The sequence below is a fragment of the Triturus cristatus genome, chromosome 2_2 (genome assembly GCF_964204655.1).
Source record: "Triturus cristatus chromosome 2_2, aTriCri1.1, whole genome shotgun sequence".
In the NCBI taxonomy this organism is placed as follows: Eukaryota; Metazoa; Chordata; class Amphibia; order Caudata; family Salamandridae; genus Triturus; species Triturus cristatus.
In genome coordinates this window covers 662273698-662296982 of record NC_140582.1, presented here as the reverse complement: position 1 = coordinate 662296982, position 23285 = coordinate 662273698, and the positions used below count along the sequence as shown (strand labels likewise).

Here is a 23285-nt window from a genome sequence, read left to right as displayed (position 1 = left end):
CTTAAAAAGGAGTGGTGGTGTTGGCAGTTCAGGTTTACTTGGAGCCAGTGAAAAGTCGTCATAATGCACAAAGTAGCCAGATGCCATCCGGTCTATTTTTGACAGCTCAGCAGGTTTTGTAGAACTGGGAGATGAGGACTCGATCTGTGGTATATTGACATAGACGTGGTAAAGTTTTCGAATTTAAATTTCTGTATTGGATGACTGTACAGTTGTAGTTGTTTCAATGGGGGGAAGCATCATCAAATTTTCGTTGACAGCCTTTCTTTGCAAACTGAAGTTTTCAGTCGTTATTAAAGATTCCATCTCAACTTCCTGTATGGTAGAGAAAGGAGATTGTCGACTACCCATGAGCCCATGCGGCCTACTGTTGAGAATTGGCCACATAGTGTGGTTTGATCAGATCGATGGAGACAAACCTTTTGTCTCGGCGACCGGCAAGAGGTGGAAGAAGTACAGTTCTGGTACAATCAACAGCCAGGAGAGGTACAGGAGCTCTGTAAGATGGCCCAAATTCTTTCTTGTCCCGTATTTTTTCTCCGACTAGATCCCCAATCTTTGGGACCCAGGCAGGTCTTGCCAATACTACTTTCACTTCCCCAGTGGCAGTGCCTTTCACTTGGACGCAGCTTTGTAAAGCTCTGTATTCTGTTATGTCCTATAAAACATCCAAATGATCATTGAGGTCAAATGGGGTTTCAGCCACCACTGCACTTACACTATTGAGGTCTGGTAACCATATCCTCACCCCAAACAGGATCTCATAAGGAATACGACCCTCCAGGGATTTTCTTGGCATGTCATCAAGTGCCCTCTGGGCCCCATATGGGTGATTGACCCAACTGCCACCCAAGCCTAGTACATTTAATGTTAAGGATTGCTTTAAGCCCCGGTTCTTCCTCTCAGCAACTGAATTTCCCTCAGGGTGGTAGGAGGAAGAGTACTGCAAGGCCACCCCCAAGCTTCCCATGGCTTCTTTGTAAGCCAGAGAGTGAAGCATCAGACCCTGGTCAAAATATAGTGTGCCAATTGCGTATGTCCCGATAAAGACTCACAAATACTTTATAACAGTCAGCCAAGCGCTGAGGTCAAACCCATAGGAATCTAGAGCATGAATCCACTGCCACCAAGATGTACTAATAAGCCCCAGTTGAGTGTAAGGGGCAGCAGTGATCCAAATAGATACAAGCAAGAGGTTTGTCTGAGATCAATAAAGGTGTTTGCGGTGGACGTGCTATGGTGGAGCCTTTGATCTGCTGGCAGATGATTCATTTAAGGACAAAGTCCTTGGTCTGTTTAGTAAGACATGGCCACCAGTAGCGTTGCTTCAGTAATTTAACTTTGGCAGTAATCCCTGAATGTGCTGAACCCAGACCTTCATGTGCAGCTACTATCAATCCCAATCTGCGATCAGTGTTTGGTATTACTCAATCCCCACTCCTGGAATTTGAGCATACTTAATATTTTGTGCATCTAACATGTAAGAGTACTTGAGTGGAAAATCTTTCAGTGGTGCTGAGCTGTTGCATGTGGCATTGACAGTTATCATAGTTGTTCCATCTATAATATTACTAGAACTAGTGATTGCAGCAATGGCAGCAGTTAGCACTGTTGCCATGGCGGATTCATCCAACATTGAATTCCCTTCAACGTGAACGCCAACACGCAGATGACTCAATATATAAATTACATGACCCCGGGACAGGCCTTCTTTCAGCTTTGCCACTTGTTCCCAAAGCATCTTGTGTTTGATTGTACAACCCTTCAAATCTTAAAAAGCCATTTTTGCCCCAATAGTAAAGGTATTCATTGTAAGACAGGACACAGTAAAATTAATTATGCACGATAAGTGTGGGGAATTCGCGATCCGTATTTTGTAGGGCCAGTATCAGGGCTATTAGTTATGCGAGCTTTGCTGTGCAGTCCCATAGGGACTGTGTATGTGTAATTCCAGGAAGAAACTTTCCTTCTGGCATGTGCCCTTTTGCAATTGTGCATGCCTCGGAATATTGCTGTTTCAATCCTACAGCAGGTTGAGCAGATCCATCGGTATAAATGATACATTCATATCGATCTGAAGGCATTATTTAATTCGGCATAGGATATTTTTGTTCATACTGCAGGAATGCTTGTATTTGCAGCATAGTGTCAAATCTGTAGTCTACATCTGTTGCAGTGAGAGAATTAGCCACTGAATCCATCTTGGATGTAGAGCTTTGGCATTTGAAATGCTCGCTTAAGTAACCGCCTCTAGGGTCGGCACTGGTGTGATGACAATTATGAGTTTTTCCTGAGCCAGGGCTCTGTCTCTCATTACAGCAGTCTGTACAGCTATGAGAATTTTCTCAGTGGATGCAAAACGCATTTCAGCGTTTGTGTACAGATGTAGTTTGTATGCTATGGGTACCCTATTACCTTCATTGAAAGTATTGTAGGTGTACCCGGTTGGTCCAACAACTACGCAGCTCACCAGGTTAGTTGTGTTGACACATGTATAAATGTCTGGAAACAAGCATGTTAGTGGAACGTAAAATATCAGTATGTTCTTGTGTCCAGTGTTGCACTGAAAAGTCAGGCCTAATTAAGTCATAGAATGATTTCACCCTTTCTGAGTAATACAAAATGTAAGTTCTGCCAAAATTTAAAAATCCTAAAATGGATTGTAGTCTCTTCAGAGTTGTTGGAGGTTGGAGTAATCCATATTTTTCTAAAAAATATGTCGCCAGGCTTTTGCCTTCTTTCGATAACTTGTATCCCAAAAACAGGACACTGAGGTGGGCTATTTTAGATGTTTTGAAATTGAATTTGTAGCCCAGGTAAGCAAACTCCACTATTATGCTCTTTACTCTAGCCAAATGTTCCATCAATTCATTGTCCGACAGATAAATATCATCTACATAGGACACCGCCTCCTCATCAATACTTTGAAGTAACACTGTTAATCTGGCTGAGAACAGCCCAGGGCTATTTTTATACCCTTGGGGCAAATGACAAAATTGCTGCTAACACCCTAGCACTGATAATGCGGTCAAATATCTACTTCTAGGTGCTATATTCTGGCAGAAAAAAACATCTGAGATGTCTAGTGTTGTTTTGCATTTCTTCCGCACGATGTTATTCATCAGTATAGCAATGTGCACATTTTGTACTGCAAATGTGCGTGTGGATGCATTAAAATGTCTGTAATCTAAGACTAAATAATATGAATTGTCGGATTCAATTACGGAAAACAAAGGATTATTCATAGATGAGGTGCAAGTCTTTATCACACACTAGAACTCAAGTTGATTTAAGATTTATCTGACTTGTTTCTTTGCTTCATGTTCAATTGAGTCCTGTCTCTGCTGTTGAGGGATTGTTTTTAATGGGATCTCCTGATGAGGAGACTCATCATCCCACCCAACATGATTGCGGTATAGAGCAGGCGCTAAAGCTGACGCCCACTCCTGCGCATATACATTTTTAACAGATTCTTCTACTAGGTCGGAGAAAGCAGGTAAAATTACTTCTTCCCACAATGGGCTATCTATTGTGATCTCAGGTGGCCAATCCTTTTCAGCCAAAAGAATGTCGCAACCATATGTCCGGTTCTCCCAAAAGAGACCCTTCACTTCTCAGTGCATGTCACCTTCTATCTGAAGCGTTATTCTGTGTAAACAATGTGGGACATTCACTCTTGAATCAAGTGTTTCTACCATGATATACTCACTCAGTGCTACTACTTCCAGATCATCCATCATGTTCTGGCGAGCTATTGTGATTTCTGCTGCGCTGTCCAACATCGTCGCTGCCCATTCCCCATTCAGAAGCAGAGTCCTCAGCAGCCTGGGCATCTCTGATCTTAATCCCTGCTACTTTCTTATTTTTAAATAAGGTTTCGTTGATTTTTGTTTATCTTCTTGTTTGATGATGTAGTCTGAAGCGCGATGTGTCTCCATTTTTGGCTTGGTTCGCTCTTCTGATCTTTGCTCTGACCGTCCTTCTCTCTCCGAGCATTTCTCAGATTGATCCTGAAAGGAACGAGAGGAACGTGTATCATTATCCTGATATCTGTACAGCTTTTAATGTTATCACTGTTTCTGAGATTCTGATTTCTGTTGCAAAAATACTTTACACATTGCCTCTAAGTTATGCCTAACTGCTCTGTGCCAAGCTATCAGTGGGTTGAGCACACGTTAATTTAGGGTTGGCTTGTACCTTTCCCTGACAAAGATTGTGATGGCTGCTTGACCAGGGCTTACACCCCAGTCAACCCACAACTCACTTTCTTAGAAGCAGAATATACATTTTTCATTTTGTTACGAATTGTTATGATCTCTTTTATAAATCCATATAACAGGGAAAGGGGTGAGGTTTAATGCAGACCTTCGTGAAATTTGATTTATGCCTATGAAATGTGTGCAATTCATGAAATTTCATGACATTTTGCCTTCTGTAATTTTTTGATCCTGGTTGTGGTTGCCCAAGGATAGGCACCCAAGGCTCCAACTTGATACGCAGACATTCTTCAAGTAGCTGAAGGCCTGGGTACAGTGTGAGTAGCTTGTGTTTGAGGACCTTGGATTGCTGCTCACAAGAAGACCTCACATCCGGGGACTAATGGCTGGACAGAAGGGCAAGGCCAGACTACTACAGTAAACTGCTAGTGTAATGGATGAAGCACCAGTGTTAGTGGCTGCACAAAGGCTCCAATAGGCCTTCCAAAAAACATGTACATTTTGAGGCCAGGAGCCCTCATGAAAATACTCCTAGGGATTGGAGCCCCATGCAGTATATTGGAAGACACAACATTTTTCGTGAACTTGCAGCCAGCCAATCAGAGAACTTCAGGTCCATGCACTCAACTTTGGCTTCAAGGACCCAAAATGAACAATGGGTAAAAAAATCTCTATCATAAACTCTTATTTAAATATATTTTTTTAATTTTGGGATCGTGGAGGTCAGAAAAACCTGTTTGTTTGTGATCCACAGCAAAGTAATGGTCTAGATATCACTAAATTTTAACTCCATCAGACGTTGCTTGATGGATCTGCAACATATTCTGTGCAGGTGGATGATTTTTGATTTTTTTAGAAAGTTTTTGGGAGAAGAGTAACACACCAAAGTTGTTAAGAAAACCAAAACTTCAAGTTCCCATGGAAACTCTGACCTGTCAATACATACACACAAGCTGTCTCCAAAATGTAATATACACACACAAACTCAAATGCACACACAGACAGCCACACACAAACATTCACACACAAATGACATTAAAGTTATATTATTGTTCCAAAGGAAATTTTAAAATCCTAAAGTGTGCCAGTTGTGGTCTGCTACACAAACCATAACTCGCTGTCCACCATAATAATAATAACTTGCCTCTAAAATAAACTCATGTATTACACATGATGTGACTGATCACATCACGAATTATATCGAATACATAATTTGTGACATTACGTATTACATTACTATTTACATTATCAAATGACATCGCTGTGGTTACAGTATAATTTCTTTGTTTGGCTATATGTTGCTATTTAATGATATTGGTTCTTAAGTTCAGTATTAGGGGACATTTTGTGAGTTTACAAGCACTCTACTTGGGCGTGGGGGGTGAGACAAAATTGATATTCCAAACCTCAGAGGAGAAAAAATTGCTAAATCATTATCATTGTTAACAATGTGAATATAACTATTTCTTCAGTAGTGTCTGCATGTGGTTTCGTAAAAATGAGTGGAAAGACCTATAACATTCATACACTCTGCCTCCTGGCCAACTACCTGTGGTGCAGTAGCAAGACCCGAATATCAGGTCACTTCTGCTTCTTCAATTTTTGCAAAACGATGCGGAGTGGAAAGAAAAAGGAATAGTTCCCATTTAGGATGAGTTCACGTCTGCCTCCATGTCCATGACCAGGTTCAAAACAAAGATGCTGCAGAGCAGACTCTGAGGCTAAAAACTACGGGGTCAAGTCTACAGTTACAAGCAAATAAATTTTGTGGCAAGTTCCAAGAACAATATTTTTATTAATAACATAAAGTATTAAAGAGAAGTGGAGCTTTTAAAAATGCAACTGTACTCTAGATGTGCATTAAACAGAAGGAAGTGACATTGGAGAAGTCTAAACCCAAGCCTGTTTTAGGGACTGGTGTAGAGAGGGCAATTTTCTTTCATGAGTACCAAGGATCCTAATTTACAGTTGAAGTTATAAAGAAATGTTGTATGTGTTTTTGTCTCTGGCTGTGTGGCACACAGGTATGCTGTGGAGTAAAGTCTCCATCTTGCGACAGCTATTTGTATTTCCATGCTGTCGCTGGACTTCACCAGAAATGCAGGCATTCCTTCAATTCTTCATTTCTCTGAGAAAGAATGTCAGCTCTGTAATGTATTAACATATTAGAGTATTTGGCCATTCTCACTAGAGTACCAATTTCTATAGTGTATTCTACTCTCTGAAATGTGCATGGATTCAAACCATTTTCTTATATATTTCATTTGACCTACATCTGATACATTAACGTATCTCCTATTTTTTGCAGGTCCTCCAGTGAATGTTACATGCAACATATTTGTAAACAGCTTTGGGTCCATTGCAGAGACTACTATGGTAATCCCTTTACTACAATGGCTTTCAATGTTTGCATTTGCGTTAATTTTGAAAGCTTTGAATCCCTAATGGTTGTGACCTTGTTAATGGCTATGTCATTCAGAGATTCTTTTTTTTCGGACTGATGTTCGCTCCAGTTGTTAATCTGGCCTAGCATGACAGCAGCACTTAAACCATTGATGGAAAAGGAAAGAAATAGTGGGATATAATGTGCTGAAATATGTGGGATTGAGGAGAAACACTGCGCATGCCGTTCTAGAGGGTGGAATACGGGCTCAAGACTAGGACAATTATGACATTCGCCTTCAAGTCAATGATGTCAAAATGGATCTCATAACCTAATCACATATAAGAAACTGGAGTACTGCAATCCAAGGTTGTTGACCAGTGCAAGCTGTACGTGACTGAGTAGAGGGCATTGCATTGGTTTACTTTTTATATCACTGTCCATTTGTACACCAGGGACCACTTGTAACAGAGCAAAATCATTTTAACCGGATGGCCGGCCCCTTTAAAAATATCCTGCACATTGGCGCTCTAATTGAAGACATAGCACACTTTGGGGTTGCACCGCCTTCAGTCTCTGGGTCAGACATTAAAATCAAAGCCACGCTGCCTTCAGTCAGTCGTTTATCAATCAATGTATAATTTAATCAGGACAGGCCATGGGTTTCCCGGGTGAAAGCGTGTGTGTAGCTGCGGCGTTCTTTGTAGTTCTATTGAGTGTGTGACCTCTACAGACGTGGCGGGCACCTTCACGGTGATTGAAATGCATAAGGTCGAAAAAACCAACGTGTGTGACTGAGTCTTTGCTTCAGCAGAAGACGATGTGTCACTGGGAGTCAGATGTGTTGTGGTATTTTATGCCTTAAGTCTTTTAAAAATGAAGCATTGAACATGTTACCTTGCTGGTGTTTAGAAACCTTTCCTGTTGCTACTAAATCCATTGCTTCCGATTGGAAATCATCAGAAACATTATCAATACATGCATGTTATTTTTATTACACCTGGTGCTCAATTATCTTACAAGGGACCATTAAAAAATACTTTGTATTTTCAACAGTTATGGAAACCAATTGAGGATTATATTAAAATGTATTTATAGAATGTTTAATAATACTAATTGCTTTGGGTTAACAGTTCTGTATAATTAATGTTTTGTGGAGTAGTCTTGTGTGTTCCCTTTTTCAGCTTTTATAATTTAACTGCTTTTATGACAAATGTCCACTTTTTGGTATATGGATATTTTTAGATAATATTAATTGTACTACTTTATTACATATACCAACACTGTTTTTTGTTTGTCATGTCTACAAAAAATCCTAATAAAATATTTTGAACACAAAAAAAGAAACCTTCCTGTTGTTAACAGCAGGAAATGAGACCTCTGCAAAGCACATCTTCGACTATTGAACGCTGCCTTAAAATGAGCTGAAATGGTCTTGCAGCAAACCTGTTTCAGTGAATCTTAACCAAACACCCCTAGCTGGAAGTATGCTGCTGACACGCCTTGACTGTAATACTAAGAATGCACGATGTGCTGCCCTAACAGAAGGAAGTTGTGCCCCTCAAACGGGAAGGTTCCTTCTTCCACCAATATATGCACATTTTAATTTCAATGTAATAGTTGTTTCCTTTATGCTTCTCTTACTTTAGGTCGACAAGCATTGTTCTTACCACATAAAGCAACAACTTTTTAGTAACTGCAAATACTTTGCTAATATACTAATGGTTTTATAATATTTCCCTTCTATTGGAAAAGGTAGCAGACATCACATTTTAAAACAATGTTAGCTGAGAGATGTATTTGGGACATAGACATGTTTAACATGTTAGCATATTGGCCGAAGCCTGAGGGCTTGTCATCCACTCTAATGGTGCAGCTCAGTATTGCACAACGGACAACGATTTTAATATACCGAAGAGTCGCTTTTCCAAGACATTGAAAAATTGTGAATTTGTTTTACTTGTTGTACCCACCACCTTCGTTACAAAAAAAGTATCAATTGTATTAGCGCAAAACGCAAAATAAAATTATTATTTTTCACATATTTGTGATCGTTCGCTAGTTAGACTCTAAGAATTACGTTGGTAAATACATGCAAAAAAATAATCAATATGTATACCAACGATTCCACTGCACTGTTTAAAAAATAAAACAATCAGGGGGCTATTTCTGAAAGACTTGCATCACTTTTGCACCATGTAAAGTGCTACATGCGTGACGCAGGGCGCTAAATAAGATTTATGAAGCCACACAAAGCCAACCTGCGTTGCTTTGAGTGCCCTCACAAATCTTTAGTAAGACGACGCAGCACACATCACTGTGTCCTCTTACTCTGCACCTGGAATGAGTTCTATGCGCTGGGTGTTTACACGCAACACCCAAGGCTTTTGACGCTACCACAGATTTACAAAATCATGTAAACCTGGGGAAGCGCTAAACCCTTACGCCTCCTGAGGTGAGGAGTAAGGGTAAGAGTTGTTACTCCTCTTTATATGTGTAGAAAGAGGAAAACATCTCTTAGGATTGTTTCAGTGCAGGAAGGTGCCCCTTCCTGTAGAAAGACAATCCTGAATGAACAGAGCCACCCTTGCACTATGGTGCAAGGGGCCATGCTAGACTGCTGAAATGGCGCCAGTGCAGAGAGTAAGGACAGAAATGCACTTAGACTTTGGCATAGGGCAGTACAGCAAGATGACTTGTTTTGCCCTATGCCACAATCTCGTAAATGAGGGCCTTAGAATTTATTGTTGGAATGTGCGTAACTTATTCTCAAAAAATGCCATTTCAAAATGGATCCAACTTATGCTGTTCCCTCTTGTCACATAGTACGCACATTCAGGCTGTTGACCTGGAACATTTTTCAGAGTAGGGGGCGGCAATCAAAGTTACATCAATGAAGTCATAAGGATTGTGAAAATCCAAGCATCACACAAAGTACAAGTATGCAGCTGGTGGTGCATTTTTGAGCACACTGATGTAAATATATCACTAAAGCATGGTCCGGTAGTGCACTGTTGTTTATAAACAGCACATTTTCCATTGAAGTGGGCATTAAATGCACACTGACATGCAGTTTTACCTATATATAGGGCACTAATGATAATGTGTGAAAATTGGTTTCAGTAAATATTTATCATTTGCATATGACCAAGAAAAGTCTCTTGATTGTTTTGATCCTATTAAAAACTTTATTTCCATCATGCAGTCACAAATGCAAAAAATGTGTTTCATTTTTGCTTTCCTAATTACTGATATAATGTGAAATATTTGTACATTCAATTACAGTTATTTACATTTTATTGTATGCTAGAAAAAAACTGGCATATTACAAACTTTCCTTTCACACGCCTTGCATCCCATCAAGATTGTCAGATTGTTCACCTTATAAAATCCTCTAACTTTGCAGTCAGATGAAGAAAATATCAATGAAATATCAATTTCTATGTTAAATGAAAAAGAAGCAATTTTTCAGAAGACATAGCCTGATATTTGACCTGTCTTTGAACACACAAAAAATATGACAAGATAAAAACAAAACTTAAAGGCATCTTTATTGCTCATTCATGTTCTGAACTCCAGCATGGTTGTTTTGGGGGTGCTGCAGCACCGCCACGCACCTCTACTTTCAGCGCCTATGCACTCAGGTGTTTATCACACACTATAGACCCAATTACGATGCTGTTAGGAAACTGTTCCAAACTAATCGGTCTCTGACTCATTTGCAAACGAATCGGGGTCTGCGAGTCCAGACGACTGATTATGATGCTTCCCAACATCGTTCGGTCGGACTCGTATTTACTTCAATTGTGTTTTCCGAACGAGAACACTGGCTCCGATTGAAAGAAGGGGTGGTTGGGGAAAACCTAGCACCTTGTGGCGGGCACCCCCTGGTGCCTGGCACATTTGCATGGTTGGGAAGAGGGGTGCCTTGGGTATCCCCACGGGCCACATTCGGAAGCCTCTGGGTGAGAGGGGGCCTGCAACAGATCCCCAAAGACAGATTCCGACAGCCGTTTAACTTTGGGTAGACCAAATCGGAACAGCTGTCCGAATCGGTCAACGTAATCGCTCATCCGAAAACCATCTCGATTGAGCTGTACGAATCGACTCTGAAAGACTCGGGCTGTCCAAATGCCTTTCGGAACCGATTTGGATTGCTCGAAAGGTTTCCAGGCATCGTAATCGGTCGTTGGGAAATGTGTACGATTTGTTCAGAGACAAGGGTTCTGAATCGGATTTTGCAAAACAGAATCCCATTCTGAGCCTTTCCTAACGACATCGTAATAGGGGCCAGAGTGATAATAAATCTTTCAGACTTTGACATCGTGACAACATTGTAAGTTTTAAGATCTTGAGTAGCTTGACGTAACTTTCTTTTTCTATCATTGTCAAAAATATAATCATTTTTTCATCATGTCATTTCTTTGCATTGTGGCATACACAACATTTACAAGACTGACACAAAATAACCAGGGAGAGCCACCCATGATAAAGCCATATAACATGCCTCCCAGAAATGAAGACACCATGATGTGAGCAACCAAGGCTAGAGCTAGAAGGCAAAGCCTAACAGCAGCCCCCTCTTCCCCTTAAGCCAGCCTCTAACCTACATCAAAATTAGTTTAGCTGTATCTTAATTCAACAGCAGGCATTATATGCTTGTCCATGATCTTTATTTTTGCCATATTTTTGATGAAGTTAAAAATCGTATGCCATGAGGAATCAAAGAGATGGGTGGGTGGTAAATTTCTGCTTCATATAGGAGTAGACAACTTCAGAGATAAAGTGGGCTCAACTGGGGTTGAATGGACTTATAAACCTCTTGTCCCTTTTCATTAAGGACCGCCCACTGTGTTAGCCCTTGTAGTCGAAACCTCTCCTCCCTTCTTTCAGAGAATGCCGTTACCTCAGACCATCTTGAGACAAACAAGGAAAGGAGCCCATAGGAGGGAAGCAAAATACTCCTTCAAGGGAAACTTGTTAGTCAGTCTCCTTTTTGAGTGAGAAGAAAAATATGGGCCAGTGTAATAAAACCTTTGGTGTGTCTAAGGCTGTACCCTCTCTAATTGTGGGTACAGGCTACACTTTTGGGTTGAACCCCAACATTTAAGAGAGGGGAGAGCAGACAAGGCCCAAATTAGCATTTAGAGATTATTTGTTGGTGATTGTTATTAAACAGTTATACTCTTTTTTATCACAGTCATAATATCAGACAGCATCACTGCACATGCACTACCGAGAATTTCCCATTACAAAGATTCAACAAAATCACAATTTCCACTGCTAAGAATGCCACTACTGGAAGTACAATTGCATTAAATGAGGTAAAGGTATTGTTAAAGCAATGGGTCTTGGTACATTTAGGATTAGGGCTTGGGAGTGGGAGAAGTAGGTTTATTGGAGGGTGGAGGGTTAAGGTTTGTATTAGACATATACTAAGATGGGGTATGCATAGCCTTAGTCTTGAGGGTAAGGCAAGGGATATTATTACATTTAGTATTAGGGGTTAGGTTGAGATCGGGGTTATTTGGAAAGTTTTGTCTTAGGTGTAGTTACAGGCACGTCATTATGGTCAGTGCAACAAAGATCTAGTGTGTATGTTGTAGTGATCTAACAATGTCTTTATTGCCTGTGTAATCATCCAACCACAACATTCACCTGCTTGAAAGGTTCCTCATCTTTTGCCTTGTGGAATGCTGGGTTAGTAGCTCCACTATTGGCTTGAGCTTGTAAATCAGTCCTCAACTTCTATATGCTCTGATTAAAATTGTATTTTCTACTCACATTAACCTGTTAAAGTGGGACTGGCCTAATGTGTTTCCCAATTCTTTGAAAAATTAAAAAACAAACACACTGGGTTTACCTCTACATTTTGGTATAGAGTTACACATTTTTCAAATTCACAAATGTTTCCAAGAGTATTCTTTGGCAAATGAGACCTATGTAGCTTTCCAAAAGTACTGTTTGGAAATCTTGGTAAATGACGCCATACACACATGCAAAGGTGGATAGGTATGTATGTAGTGCACAATTACAAATGTGAAAATCTCTTCCATAAGTGCGATTACACTTGGCAATTTTTTCACTATGAAGCAGATATTTTTTGGCATGAAGAAATTCTTTCCACTAAACTTCTGTCAATTGTATCTTTGTGTTCTTCCCGTTATGAAGTTGTTTTACTTTATTTATTTATTTAATTATAAAGTTTTATATAGCACAAACTTGACCCTAGAAGGGTATCAGAGAGCTTCACAAATAGTTCAAAAAGTAGAAAATATATAACCAAGAAACATAAACGTTGACACTGTTCGTTGCAGACAGGAGTGGGACAGTGAGTTATAAATCAATTCTCAGACGGCGAGTGCAAGCCCTGGTTGGAGAACTGTGTCACATCAGTATCCAGAGAATGAGTCAGTGGGTTCAGAGTAGAGATTTGTTCATTAAAAGCACTTTGACTTCATTTTTCAATGAAGTGATTGAAGGGATCAGTCTGGTTTCAGGAGGCAGGCAGTTCCAGATTCTAGGGAACAATCCGAAGAAGGCTTGGTTGTAGGTTATCTCTTTCTGAAATGTTTGAGGTTTCAACAGCAAGGTGCTGGTGCTTCTAGATGATCTGCAACCGCCGGACAGTTCCAGTTTGTCAGCTAGGTACTTCGGTGTCTTGAAGTGTAGTTCTTTTGTTGGTCAATTAAGAAATTTTCAACTGAATCCTTACCTCATAAGGGATCAAGTTTAGTGTCTTCAGATCTGGAGTGATGTGGTTGTACCTTCTCGATCCAGTAATGAGCCGTAAAGTAAAGTAATGTTTATTGTTTAGTTAGTTAAAACCATAACAATTTAAAACAGGTAGCAAAAGCACAAAATTACAGTAAGCAGTTAAAACAGAAATTTAATTATAAAATCATTTTGTTTCTTAAAAGTTCAATGCAGAAAATTAAACCTCATTTGCCCAGCTTCAGACCCTTTTAGCAATGCTTTTTAAAGGGGCTTAGGCACGCCATTATTGCGGCTCTGCAGGATCTAATACCTCTTTCGTTGAAACTTGTCTTTAGAAAGATTACTCGTTCGATCCGCAGTTTTTTACATGTGCAAATTATTTGAATAAAGTCTTCTTTATGATGGTTGCACAGCCGGCACGTTTTAGGGCCTGTATGCTGCCAGGCCGGCTGCTCAGCCAGGGATGGTAATGATCCAAAACGCAGTGCCATAAGTTGTTTTTTTATATTAATCGAGTAAGTTTCACATAGATAAGCCGCCGGAACGAGGGACTTATAGTGGTTTATCACCATCCAGGCGTGCGACCTTGATCTTAGAATATTTTTGTCCAGTAGCAGAGAGTGAGTTTTTGACGCTTTATTTACAACTTGTTTAAACGTTTGGTACGGCAAGTTTTTATTCCATATTTCTGTCGTGCATGTATCCGAAAGGGAGTTACAAAGGTATTGATTAAACGGAGAGGATTTGTCTTGATTTAGATCAGACCAGATGGCCTCGTTAATTTTTGAGGTAGCAGCATTTAGCTTAAAGTGGTACCAGTTTTTCACCGTCGCATACATTCTGCCAACTTCTTCATTTGTAAGGCCAAATTCCAGCCAAACCTGGGCTGGGGAAGCTGACCTTGGAATCTGGAATACTTTTTTGTATATGCAAGCTATTAGTTGGTTTAGGAGCTCTCCATCCTCGCCGCACTGGCATAAGTTAGAGTAGGCAGGATTTTTGCCTTCATTACGGCGAGCAACGGTTTGTAAGAGGGGCCCTTCAGCTTTTTAGCTAATAGGCTAAGAGCAAATGTTAGTGCACTTGATCTCTGGGACATATATTTTTTGTGTTCCGTAAGATTTCTTGAGTTGTCGATATAGAGGCCTAAATATTTGTATTTTTTTACCTCCTCGAGTTGAATTCCATTAAGCCAGATTGTCTGTTTTCTTAACTGTTTTTTCCCAATCACCATAGTTTTTGTTTTGGATGAATTTATTTCAAGTTTGTTTTCTGAAATGTAAACGGACATTTCATTCAGGCATCTTTGCAGGCCGATCTTTGTTTGGCTCATTAATACCACATCATCCGCGTATGAGAGATGCGAAATTCTCAGTTCGCCAAGTTTTGGTGGATGGGAATTGATAAAGTCCAGCCTTGGAGAGAGGTCAGATAAAAACAAATTAAAAAGATGGGGGGCCAAAACACACCCTTGTTTCAAGCCTCTAGTGGTTGTCAGCTTCCTTGAGAGTCTGGACCCGTCACCTATCTTAATCCTTATCCAGGTGTTAGAGTAGAATAACAGGATGCCTTTTAAAACCCTTTCAGGGATACCCCAGGCTCGCAGCTTTTTCCACAGAAGGTCGCGGTCAACGCTGTCAAAGGCGGCTTTTAGGTCTATAAAGCAGAGGTAAAGTTGCAATTTCCTCTGCTTACACTTGTTTGTAATTAGCGAGAGACCTAAAATATTCGTCGTCGTGCCAAGGCCTTGTCTGAAGCCCGTCTGGTTTTCCGGAATTAGGTTTAGGTCGTCAGACCATGCCTTAAGCTCTTCTAGTACCAGGGAGGCATAATATTTGGCCTCTACGTCAAGCAATGCTATCAATCTGTAGTGCGCCGGATTTGCTCTGTCTCCTCCTTTAAATAGAGGTGTCAAAATCGAACCTTGCCAGTTTACTGGTATGATGTTTACTTTTTCTATTTCTTGATATAAGTTGGAAAGGTGATTGCCCCAAAATGGAATATCATATTTAAAGATTGCTTGAGGAATTCCGTTGGGGCCTGGTGCGCCATCATTTCTGCCTTTCTTAATTATACGTCTGACTCCTTCAATCGAAGAGGACGAGTAACTTGTGGCTGAGCTCTGGGAGAAATTTTCCTCCATTGGAATTATGACCACGTTCAATTGCTCCTTCTGCTTTAAAGTGGCGGCATCTTCTGGGCGGGTGCTTTCCAATAACCCAGTGGACTTTACTTGAACTGCCCCTTGACCATAGGTGTTTCCCACGATTGGTTCTGACAAGTGGACATTTTCCTCCATTGGATTTATGATCACGTCCAATTGCTCCTTCTGCTTTGAAGTGGTGACATCTACTGGGCTGGTACTTTTCAATAACCCAGTGGACTTTACATGAACCGCCCCTTGATCAAAGGTGTTTCCCACGATTAGTTCTGTCAAGGGAGCTTCCCAAAACCTCCTAGATAGAAATTCAACCCACTCCAATTCTTGTATATTTGAGGATAAAACTGTAACCGGTCGATTCAGGTTATTTATAATGGTCCAGAACTGTTTTGAGTTGGAATTATTTGAACTACAGAGGAGTTCGGCCCAGAATTTGTCGTTGCTCTTTCTTTTTTCTTTCCAGAGATCTTTTTTATAACATTTCCTGAGCTGTCTTACACTGTCCCATGCTGCTGTGTCAGGAGTTGTTCTTTTTAGCATCCTAATACATTTTTTGAGTTTACGTTTCAGGATTCGCAGACCTAACGTTGATGTTTTTTCCCGAACGTTGGGCTGCTTTTGTCCTGACGGCATTAGTGTTTTTAGCTCAGCTGTGAAGCTTTCCCATGCTTGTATTTTGTCCTCGGCACCGATTTTGCTGGTAATTAACATGTTTTTTACTTTTAACTGTAATGTTTCAATTGTATCGTTTGACCATTTTAAACGTTTTAGGTCCACTGTATGTATGTTACCATCAATGGTTGTATTTACCTGATGTTTGGTAATTTTTGACCTAAAGTGTATCAGCTGATATGAATGGTCACTCCTGGTTGTAAACTCTATCGAAAAATGCGATAGGGATGGAATCAACGATACTGAGATGGCTGTGTAATCCAGTCTTGACCTTATCCTCCCCCCATGGAATGTAAACTTAGGGGGGAAGTCATCTGGAGTTCTACCATTCAATACTCTTAGCCCAAGAAACTCTAAGGCATTTACCAACTCTTGTCCTATGCGGTCCACTTTTGGCCTCAATGGCTGATATTGATGTGGAACGGACCAATATATGTTGTCTGCTGATGTAGAATCGTCCTCGTCCGGAGTATGAATCAGGTTTGAATTAAAGTCCCCTGTGAGTATCAAGTCCCACGAGGGAAAGGTGCTCCGGATGTTGGTAATGATTCCGACTAGTTGTTTATTATGGACCAGTTTTTTCCTGGCCGAGGGATGTGTGTATGTATTTATCAAGAGGACGATTTTTAATCTGTTAGCAGGCCCTAATGTCAATTTGATCAATTGAATATTTGGTCCTTCTGAATCCATTTGTTCACTTTCCATTTTTAGCTCCGAGGAGATATAGACTGCCAAGCCCCCTTTTGGGCGACCAAAGGTTTTGGTTTTGGTTGCTGGAACTGTATAGTGAACATAATTTGCTAATGGGAGAGATTCTAGAGCCCAAGTTTCCTGTAGAGCTATTATGTCGTAATTTTCCCATTTTTTTGGGAGATCTCCGTTCTCCAACCATTTTTTTGCCCCCGCGATGTTCCACGAGAGCACCTGTATGTTACTTGTCTCTTGAGTTGATGAATTGTTTTCCGTTGGTCAGAGACTTGTTTTCGAAGTTAGTGCTCATGGCAACCATCCCCAATTGACCATAGACCTATCCATTCCATTTACCCGATCATATTGTGGCCCCTCTTTCTGTGTTATAGAGGGGTTACCGCCAATTGCCCCTTTGAGTAATGTATGAGTGTTAGGTGTGTTAACATTTCGCCTTTGAGCTCTTCCTTTACTACGATTAAGAGTAATGTTTAGGGGGCCGGGATAACGGGGGGTCGCTGGTTTTAGCAATTTGATTCCCCAGGCTTCAAATTGCGCCTTAGAATCCATGATGTACTGTACATCTTCTTCAGTCAGCCAGGTGGTCAGTGTTTGCTCCTTACTCTTTTGATGTTCCATTCCTATGAATTCTACTGCCAGTAGATTTACTGATGTTAAGTATTTTAATGCCGGAATATTTGATGTTAACTGCAAAATGTTCCCTCTATTCAATATATCATGGGGCCCTTAATGAGCCTTGCAGCAGAGTTAAGGGATGCCTTTAGTGAAGCTAACTTGGATCTCGGCAGACCACATAGGGTAGCACTCCTATAGTCTAATCTGGGGATCACTGAAGCTTGCACTGCTGATTTAAAGTTGTTGAAGGGAAGGAAGGATCTTATTTTTCATAGAATGCTCATTTGAAAGTTTGCTCCTCTGGTGGCTGTGCTGATGTGCATGATGAGATTCTTGTCAAGTGTAATTCCTAGTGATCTTGTGGAACCAATAATGCGTCGAAGGCAGTTGAAGGCTGTTAAATGCTTCATCCAATCTTTGATGTTGAGGGATCGTTTTGGTGGGGCAATTAAGAGGAATTCGGTTTTGAGCAAGTTGAATTTAAGGTGGTTTCTGGTTAGCCAGTTTGGGGTTTTTAGCTGAGTTGTGTTGAGTAGACGGGTATCTTCAGGGGAGGAGATTTTAAAAGTATAGTTGGTTTTCATCTGCATACATGTGGTATTGTACATTGGAAAATGTCAGAATTTCAGTTAGCGGCTCCATGAACATGTTACAGAGAGTAGGAAATGGATTTGCTACTTCCTGTGATAAGAATAAATGTCCTAATATTTCAAGTGTGACAACTTGCTGTGAAAACGATTGCTGACACCCATTCTGGAATGGGCAGAAAACTCATGAATAACGTGAATAGCCAGAATGTGAGCATCTGATTGTCATGCCACTTGTGTTTTTTGTACTACTTTTTTTTTACCACAAAAGCATTCTTGTGCCAAAAATGGACAAGGAGATTCATTTTGCTCTTAAATATAACACTAAGGGACAGATTACGATTTTGGCGATGAGGCGTCACCGCCAAACCTGCTTGAGAACAGCCCACCGTAATATGACTTTTTTAGTCACTGTAGGGCAGTACTTTTGGCTTTCCCACAGTAGTGCCTATAAAATAGGCGCCACAATGGAGATGTCAAAGAAAGTTCCAGCACTGCATGGACTCTGAAGTACATGCTCTGCTGGAACTGGGGGTGGATGCACACAGGTGGGCACATGTTGTGCCCCCCTGTGTGCATCCACATAGAGTGAGGCACAAGGGGCCCTGTAGGGCCCCTTTCTTTACTCACTACCTCTGTTTTCATGGAGGAAGGACCTCCATCAAATCAGTGGCCGTAAGGAAAGCCATAATATCCTTGGCAGGACCGCAGAGATCCTATGAAGCATATTATTGCCTTAAGACCGCCATGCCACTGTCAGGGAACGGCAGCTCCCTAGCCGCGGTCCCAAGGTGGCACGACCGCCAAGGTCGTAATGTGGCGGTCAGAACATTGCCACCTCTCCCCCACCACCAGTCTGGCAGTCCGAGGACCACCAGGCTCGTAATTAGGCCCTTAATGATTGATTCGCCTCTCGCGTAACTTTGTGTATCCACTCAGGTTCCCCAGCATTTTGTGTAACCATGCAAAAGAAAAGTACACAAAGTTTACACACCCCTACTTTACACTAAAGAATTCACTTGTACAAATGAGAAGAGCTTTTATGTGCAGTTTTGAGAGTCAGGCCCATTGTGTCTAGTCACTAGTCTGCAGGATGACACTGAGAGCCAACAAAAATTAGTAAAACAATGCTCCCAGGTAACTGTGGGGTTATAGGTTCCCCTGTGTGCAGTTATATATGATCTACATTATGTGATTGTGAGCTTGGCAGTTTTCTCAAGAGGCACACTTGTAATATTGAGAGGAGCAGTGGAATCTTACGACTCGGACCCTCAGTGTTTATTTCTCCTATTCAATCTACCACACAAACCCTCTTCCATGAACATAAATAGAATCTGTATGCAAGCATGGAGAAATAGGAATGCCAACAGGCAGAGAAAAGAACACTGCGCCTAATCATCTTCAAAAATCATCAGAAAAATGTCAAAGCGTGAAGTTAAACATTAATCAGCTAAATAGACTTCGAAACTTTTTGCAAGGCCCCCTGCTCCCACTAATTTTTATTGAAATTACATTATCGATGTTTCTAATGGAATGCACAGTATTTCATATGCCATGAACTCTCTCATTCTAAATCTAATTTGCGCCATTTTTGTGCCCATGCTTAAAAATGTGTACCTTTTAAATTCAACTTGACATGGACCATTAAGTCTGTTGTGTCAGTATTTTATAAACTGTGTGGCTATTCGTTTGATTTTCTTTTTCTTGGTTTGTTTAGCTAACAGCTTACATGTATTTCTGCGGAAGTCTGTCATGCTGCTCAAGTTGAGTATATCAACAGTGAAAAACATTAGGGTATACTGGTTTTACTCTTGTGAGAGCTTTTATCTAGGCCGTGGGAATCTCAGTCACATCTCAAATCAAGCCTGTCAAAACTTGCCACTCAGATAAACTAAATGTGGGATGGAGCTTGCTTAACAGGCCGAAATCCTGCATACCTTGTATGCTATTGATATATTAGTTAGTAGATTGATGGCCAAGATCTCATCTGTAGATGTGCCAAATCAACTGAATTCTCATTTGTCTGGGTTTATTTCAGGGACAGAAAATAATGTATGTTAAACTTTGCGTCCACAATCATCACCCTTTCTCTTCTTAGCCAAAAAAATAGGTTTATACCCATACTGTGATAACAAAGAACATGAACAATGTTATTGGATATCATAGTGTAAAGCGGTTATTGTTAAATGTGTATGCAATTATTTGTAAAGTATCTCCGACACAGACGTTCAAAGATTACACTATTTACAAACTTTGGGGCAGATGTACGTCTCATTTTGCCGGTTGCAAACAACCCTTTTATGTGAATCATTAACCTATTGGCCACTCACAAAATAGGGTTTTTGAATTGCTATTAGGAAGGGGCGTGCCAAGGTGTCCCTTCCTAATAGTGAGTCGGACTGAAATGTAGGATTGTTTTGCGACCATAAATGTGGTCACAAAACATTTGCAGCTTACCATTAATTTCAAATTGGTGGTAAACCATTTGCAAACCTTTGTAAATGGGGGTGCCAAATTTTTTTGAGAGCAGGCAGTGGCCCCGAGGACCACTGCCCACTCTGAAAAAATGAAAAGAAAACTTTTCATTTTTACTTTTGAAAATCATAGTGTTTTGCTTTTAGGAAAATGGCATCATTTAAAAAGCAGTCATAGAAATGGTGGTCTGCTGACCCCAGCAGGTCACCATCTCTGTGAGTGCCAGCCACTCCCAATGGGTCACAAATTGCGACCTGCTCCATGAATATTAATGAGGCAGGTCCATTGCGACCATTTTGGGAATAGCACAGTGTCTCAGACACTGTTGTACATCAGGTTTTGCAACTCACAAATTGCGAGTAGCTAAAATTCGGAATTTTTGAGTTGCAAACCCTGATGGTTGTGCATCTGGCCCTTGGACCCTTGTTCTGATATGGCGAACTCTCATTTGCACACACATATGGAGAACAAGTAGTGTAAAATACGGTGCTTCCTCCTAAAATATCGAAGCCTTTAGAATTGATTGGTAAAAGAAAGTCAGTGTTATGGCAAGATATGCACTGGATGACGATTGCAGCAGGTACATTTGTCAATTTGATTAAAGTGCGACAATGAACTTGATGCAGTGCCATATTTAGGTGACATGACATTTGTATCTTCAAGCGGGGATATAGAATGCAAGCTGACAAGCATTGTGATATGTTTCTCATATTAGTTTAATACGCTCATGGGAGTTAGACTTCCTGCTAAAATGTGTTACATTTGTTAACTAGGTACAGTGTTTTCACGGTGTTACTAGCAGTGAGCTGTGTTTTAATAGCGACGTTGCTCCCTCAGCTAATCGCGCGCATTCGTGTTAGTAGTTAGTACGGTGAATGGGCATTCTCTTCCGCCTCCAGCATTCGGCATCCCGCGCAGTCCTCGGAGCCTAGAGCAAAAGGCTCATCTCCAGGACTGAGATTGCAGAAAAACCTCTGGGGCAGCAGCTGCTTTGCTTACCGCTTGGGCAAATTAATCTAGTGAAATCCCACCGCTCAACCTATTTTCGCTTTTCTAATCTGCCCATTTCATCTTTATCCACCGCAGAGAAGCGAGGGCGCACGCGAGCGGAGGCAGCCAGATGCCGCACAAGCGATCAGCGTAGTGCGCGCAGACGCACGCTCGTAGAATTACGTGAGCATTGGCCCATGACATGGCATGAGGGCAATGATTCATCACAGTGCTTGCATCTTTCGACAAGCGTGACACCAGTGTTCAAGCCCCTTTAAATCTCGTTGAGGGCGGCGCCGAGTGTGCTACCTCTCTATTCACAGGCGCAACTAGAGCCAAATTTCGGGGGGGGGGGGGCTAAGAATTGTTTTTGGGGGGGCAGAAAGTTTAAGCAATAGGCAGAGTGGAGCTGGAGGGGCGCTTAGAAGGGGTGAAACAACAGCGAGGCCTCATTAACATGCAAATTGTCTTTTAAAGACCTGTAAAGTGCTCGGGTGCGGCTGTGTCTGTGCCCGGAAAGCTGTCTCATCCCGGGCTGCCACACGCCTCAGCGAAAATATAACTGCTGGAGTGTTTTTCCTTAATTAGAAGCAAGCATGTAAGTGATTTACACACGTTTAAAATGTTACTTGTAAGTATGAGATTAGCACGGCATCCCAGATTTAGAATGCTGCAGCACAAAGACACAAAGACAATATGGCCAGCAATCTATGTATTTTGCTGGTGATGGTTGTTTATCAATGTTCATGTTTTATTTTCTACGAAGACCACCAGAGCACTTTGAAGATAACATTTATTGCAGCTCCATGGGCCCGACGTGTTCAATGCGAGGTCATAGTACAGTTTGTGTGTTTTTTTACCCAGCGACCTATTTGAGTCTAGGCCTTCATTTTGCCATGTAACCAGTGGTGGAAGGCACGGATCGGGAGTAGCGGGGCGGGGAGGGGGAGCAGGGGGGGGCTAGTGGGGGCAGGATGAAGATGAAAGTAAAAAACACTTACCTTGTCATCGCATCCAGCGTTGTGATTGGTCTGAACGCCGTGGTTCAGCGCTCAGCCAGGGAATGGGGGCCTCAGCATGTTCTCCACGCAGGTTGGCAAAGTGCGCATAAATCTTTGGCCTGTGGTCGGTCCAAGATAGGCTGGCCAAGCATTCATGCACACTGAGAGCAGAGCAGGCTCGCCGCTGGCCCGCAAATTATCTGGAAACAATAAAATGATAATAACAAGTTATTATCATTTTTATTTATCCTTTCCTCACACTGCTTAAAAGCAGTGAGGTGACGCTCCTCCCCCTTAGCGGAGGAGCCGCCACTGCATGTAACTGATGTACATACTAATTAAACGCTTCACAAAATGCGGATTAATGAGTAGGCCTGGGCAAAAATTTCGTTCCGTTCGCGGAAATTGCGATAATTTGACATTTTTGCGTTCCGCGGAGAGCGCGAAAATGTCAAAAATTCCGGTTTCCGCAGCTTGGCGATAATTTGTTTCTTGCTCGCGCTGTAAAATGATACATTCTCGCGCGCGCGCGATCGCCTTACCTGAATCCCTGCGTTCGCCGACAAGTTTTCTTGATCCGGTCGCGTTCTCCATGAGATGTTGTATTGTTTTTAGCCATTTGCGCTGTCTCGCGACAGTTCGCGCCCGCAGTGACGTCATGCGTCGCGCGATCACGTCTTTCTTCTCGCGATCATGCACCGCGAGAACAACTCAAAACAAGATGGCCGCGCCCGCAAGCAACCACATGGGTAAGTTGGC

The 23285-nt window shown here is 41.4% G+C and overlaps 1 protein-coding gene across 1 annotated transcript in view; it reads left to right on the top strand.

The window, feature by feature from the left end:
- GLRA3 (glycine receptor alpha 3) overlaps positions 1-23285 on the top strand; it is a 693846-nt gene that overhangs the window by 300483 nt on the left and 370078 nt on the right. Inside the window, exon 3 of the mRNA XM_085641854.1 lies at positions 6526-6593. Within this exon, the coding sequence (XP_085497980.1) occupies positions 6526-6593 (68 nt within the window). The remainder of the gene's footprint in view (positions 1-6525; positions 6594-23285) is intronic.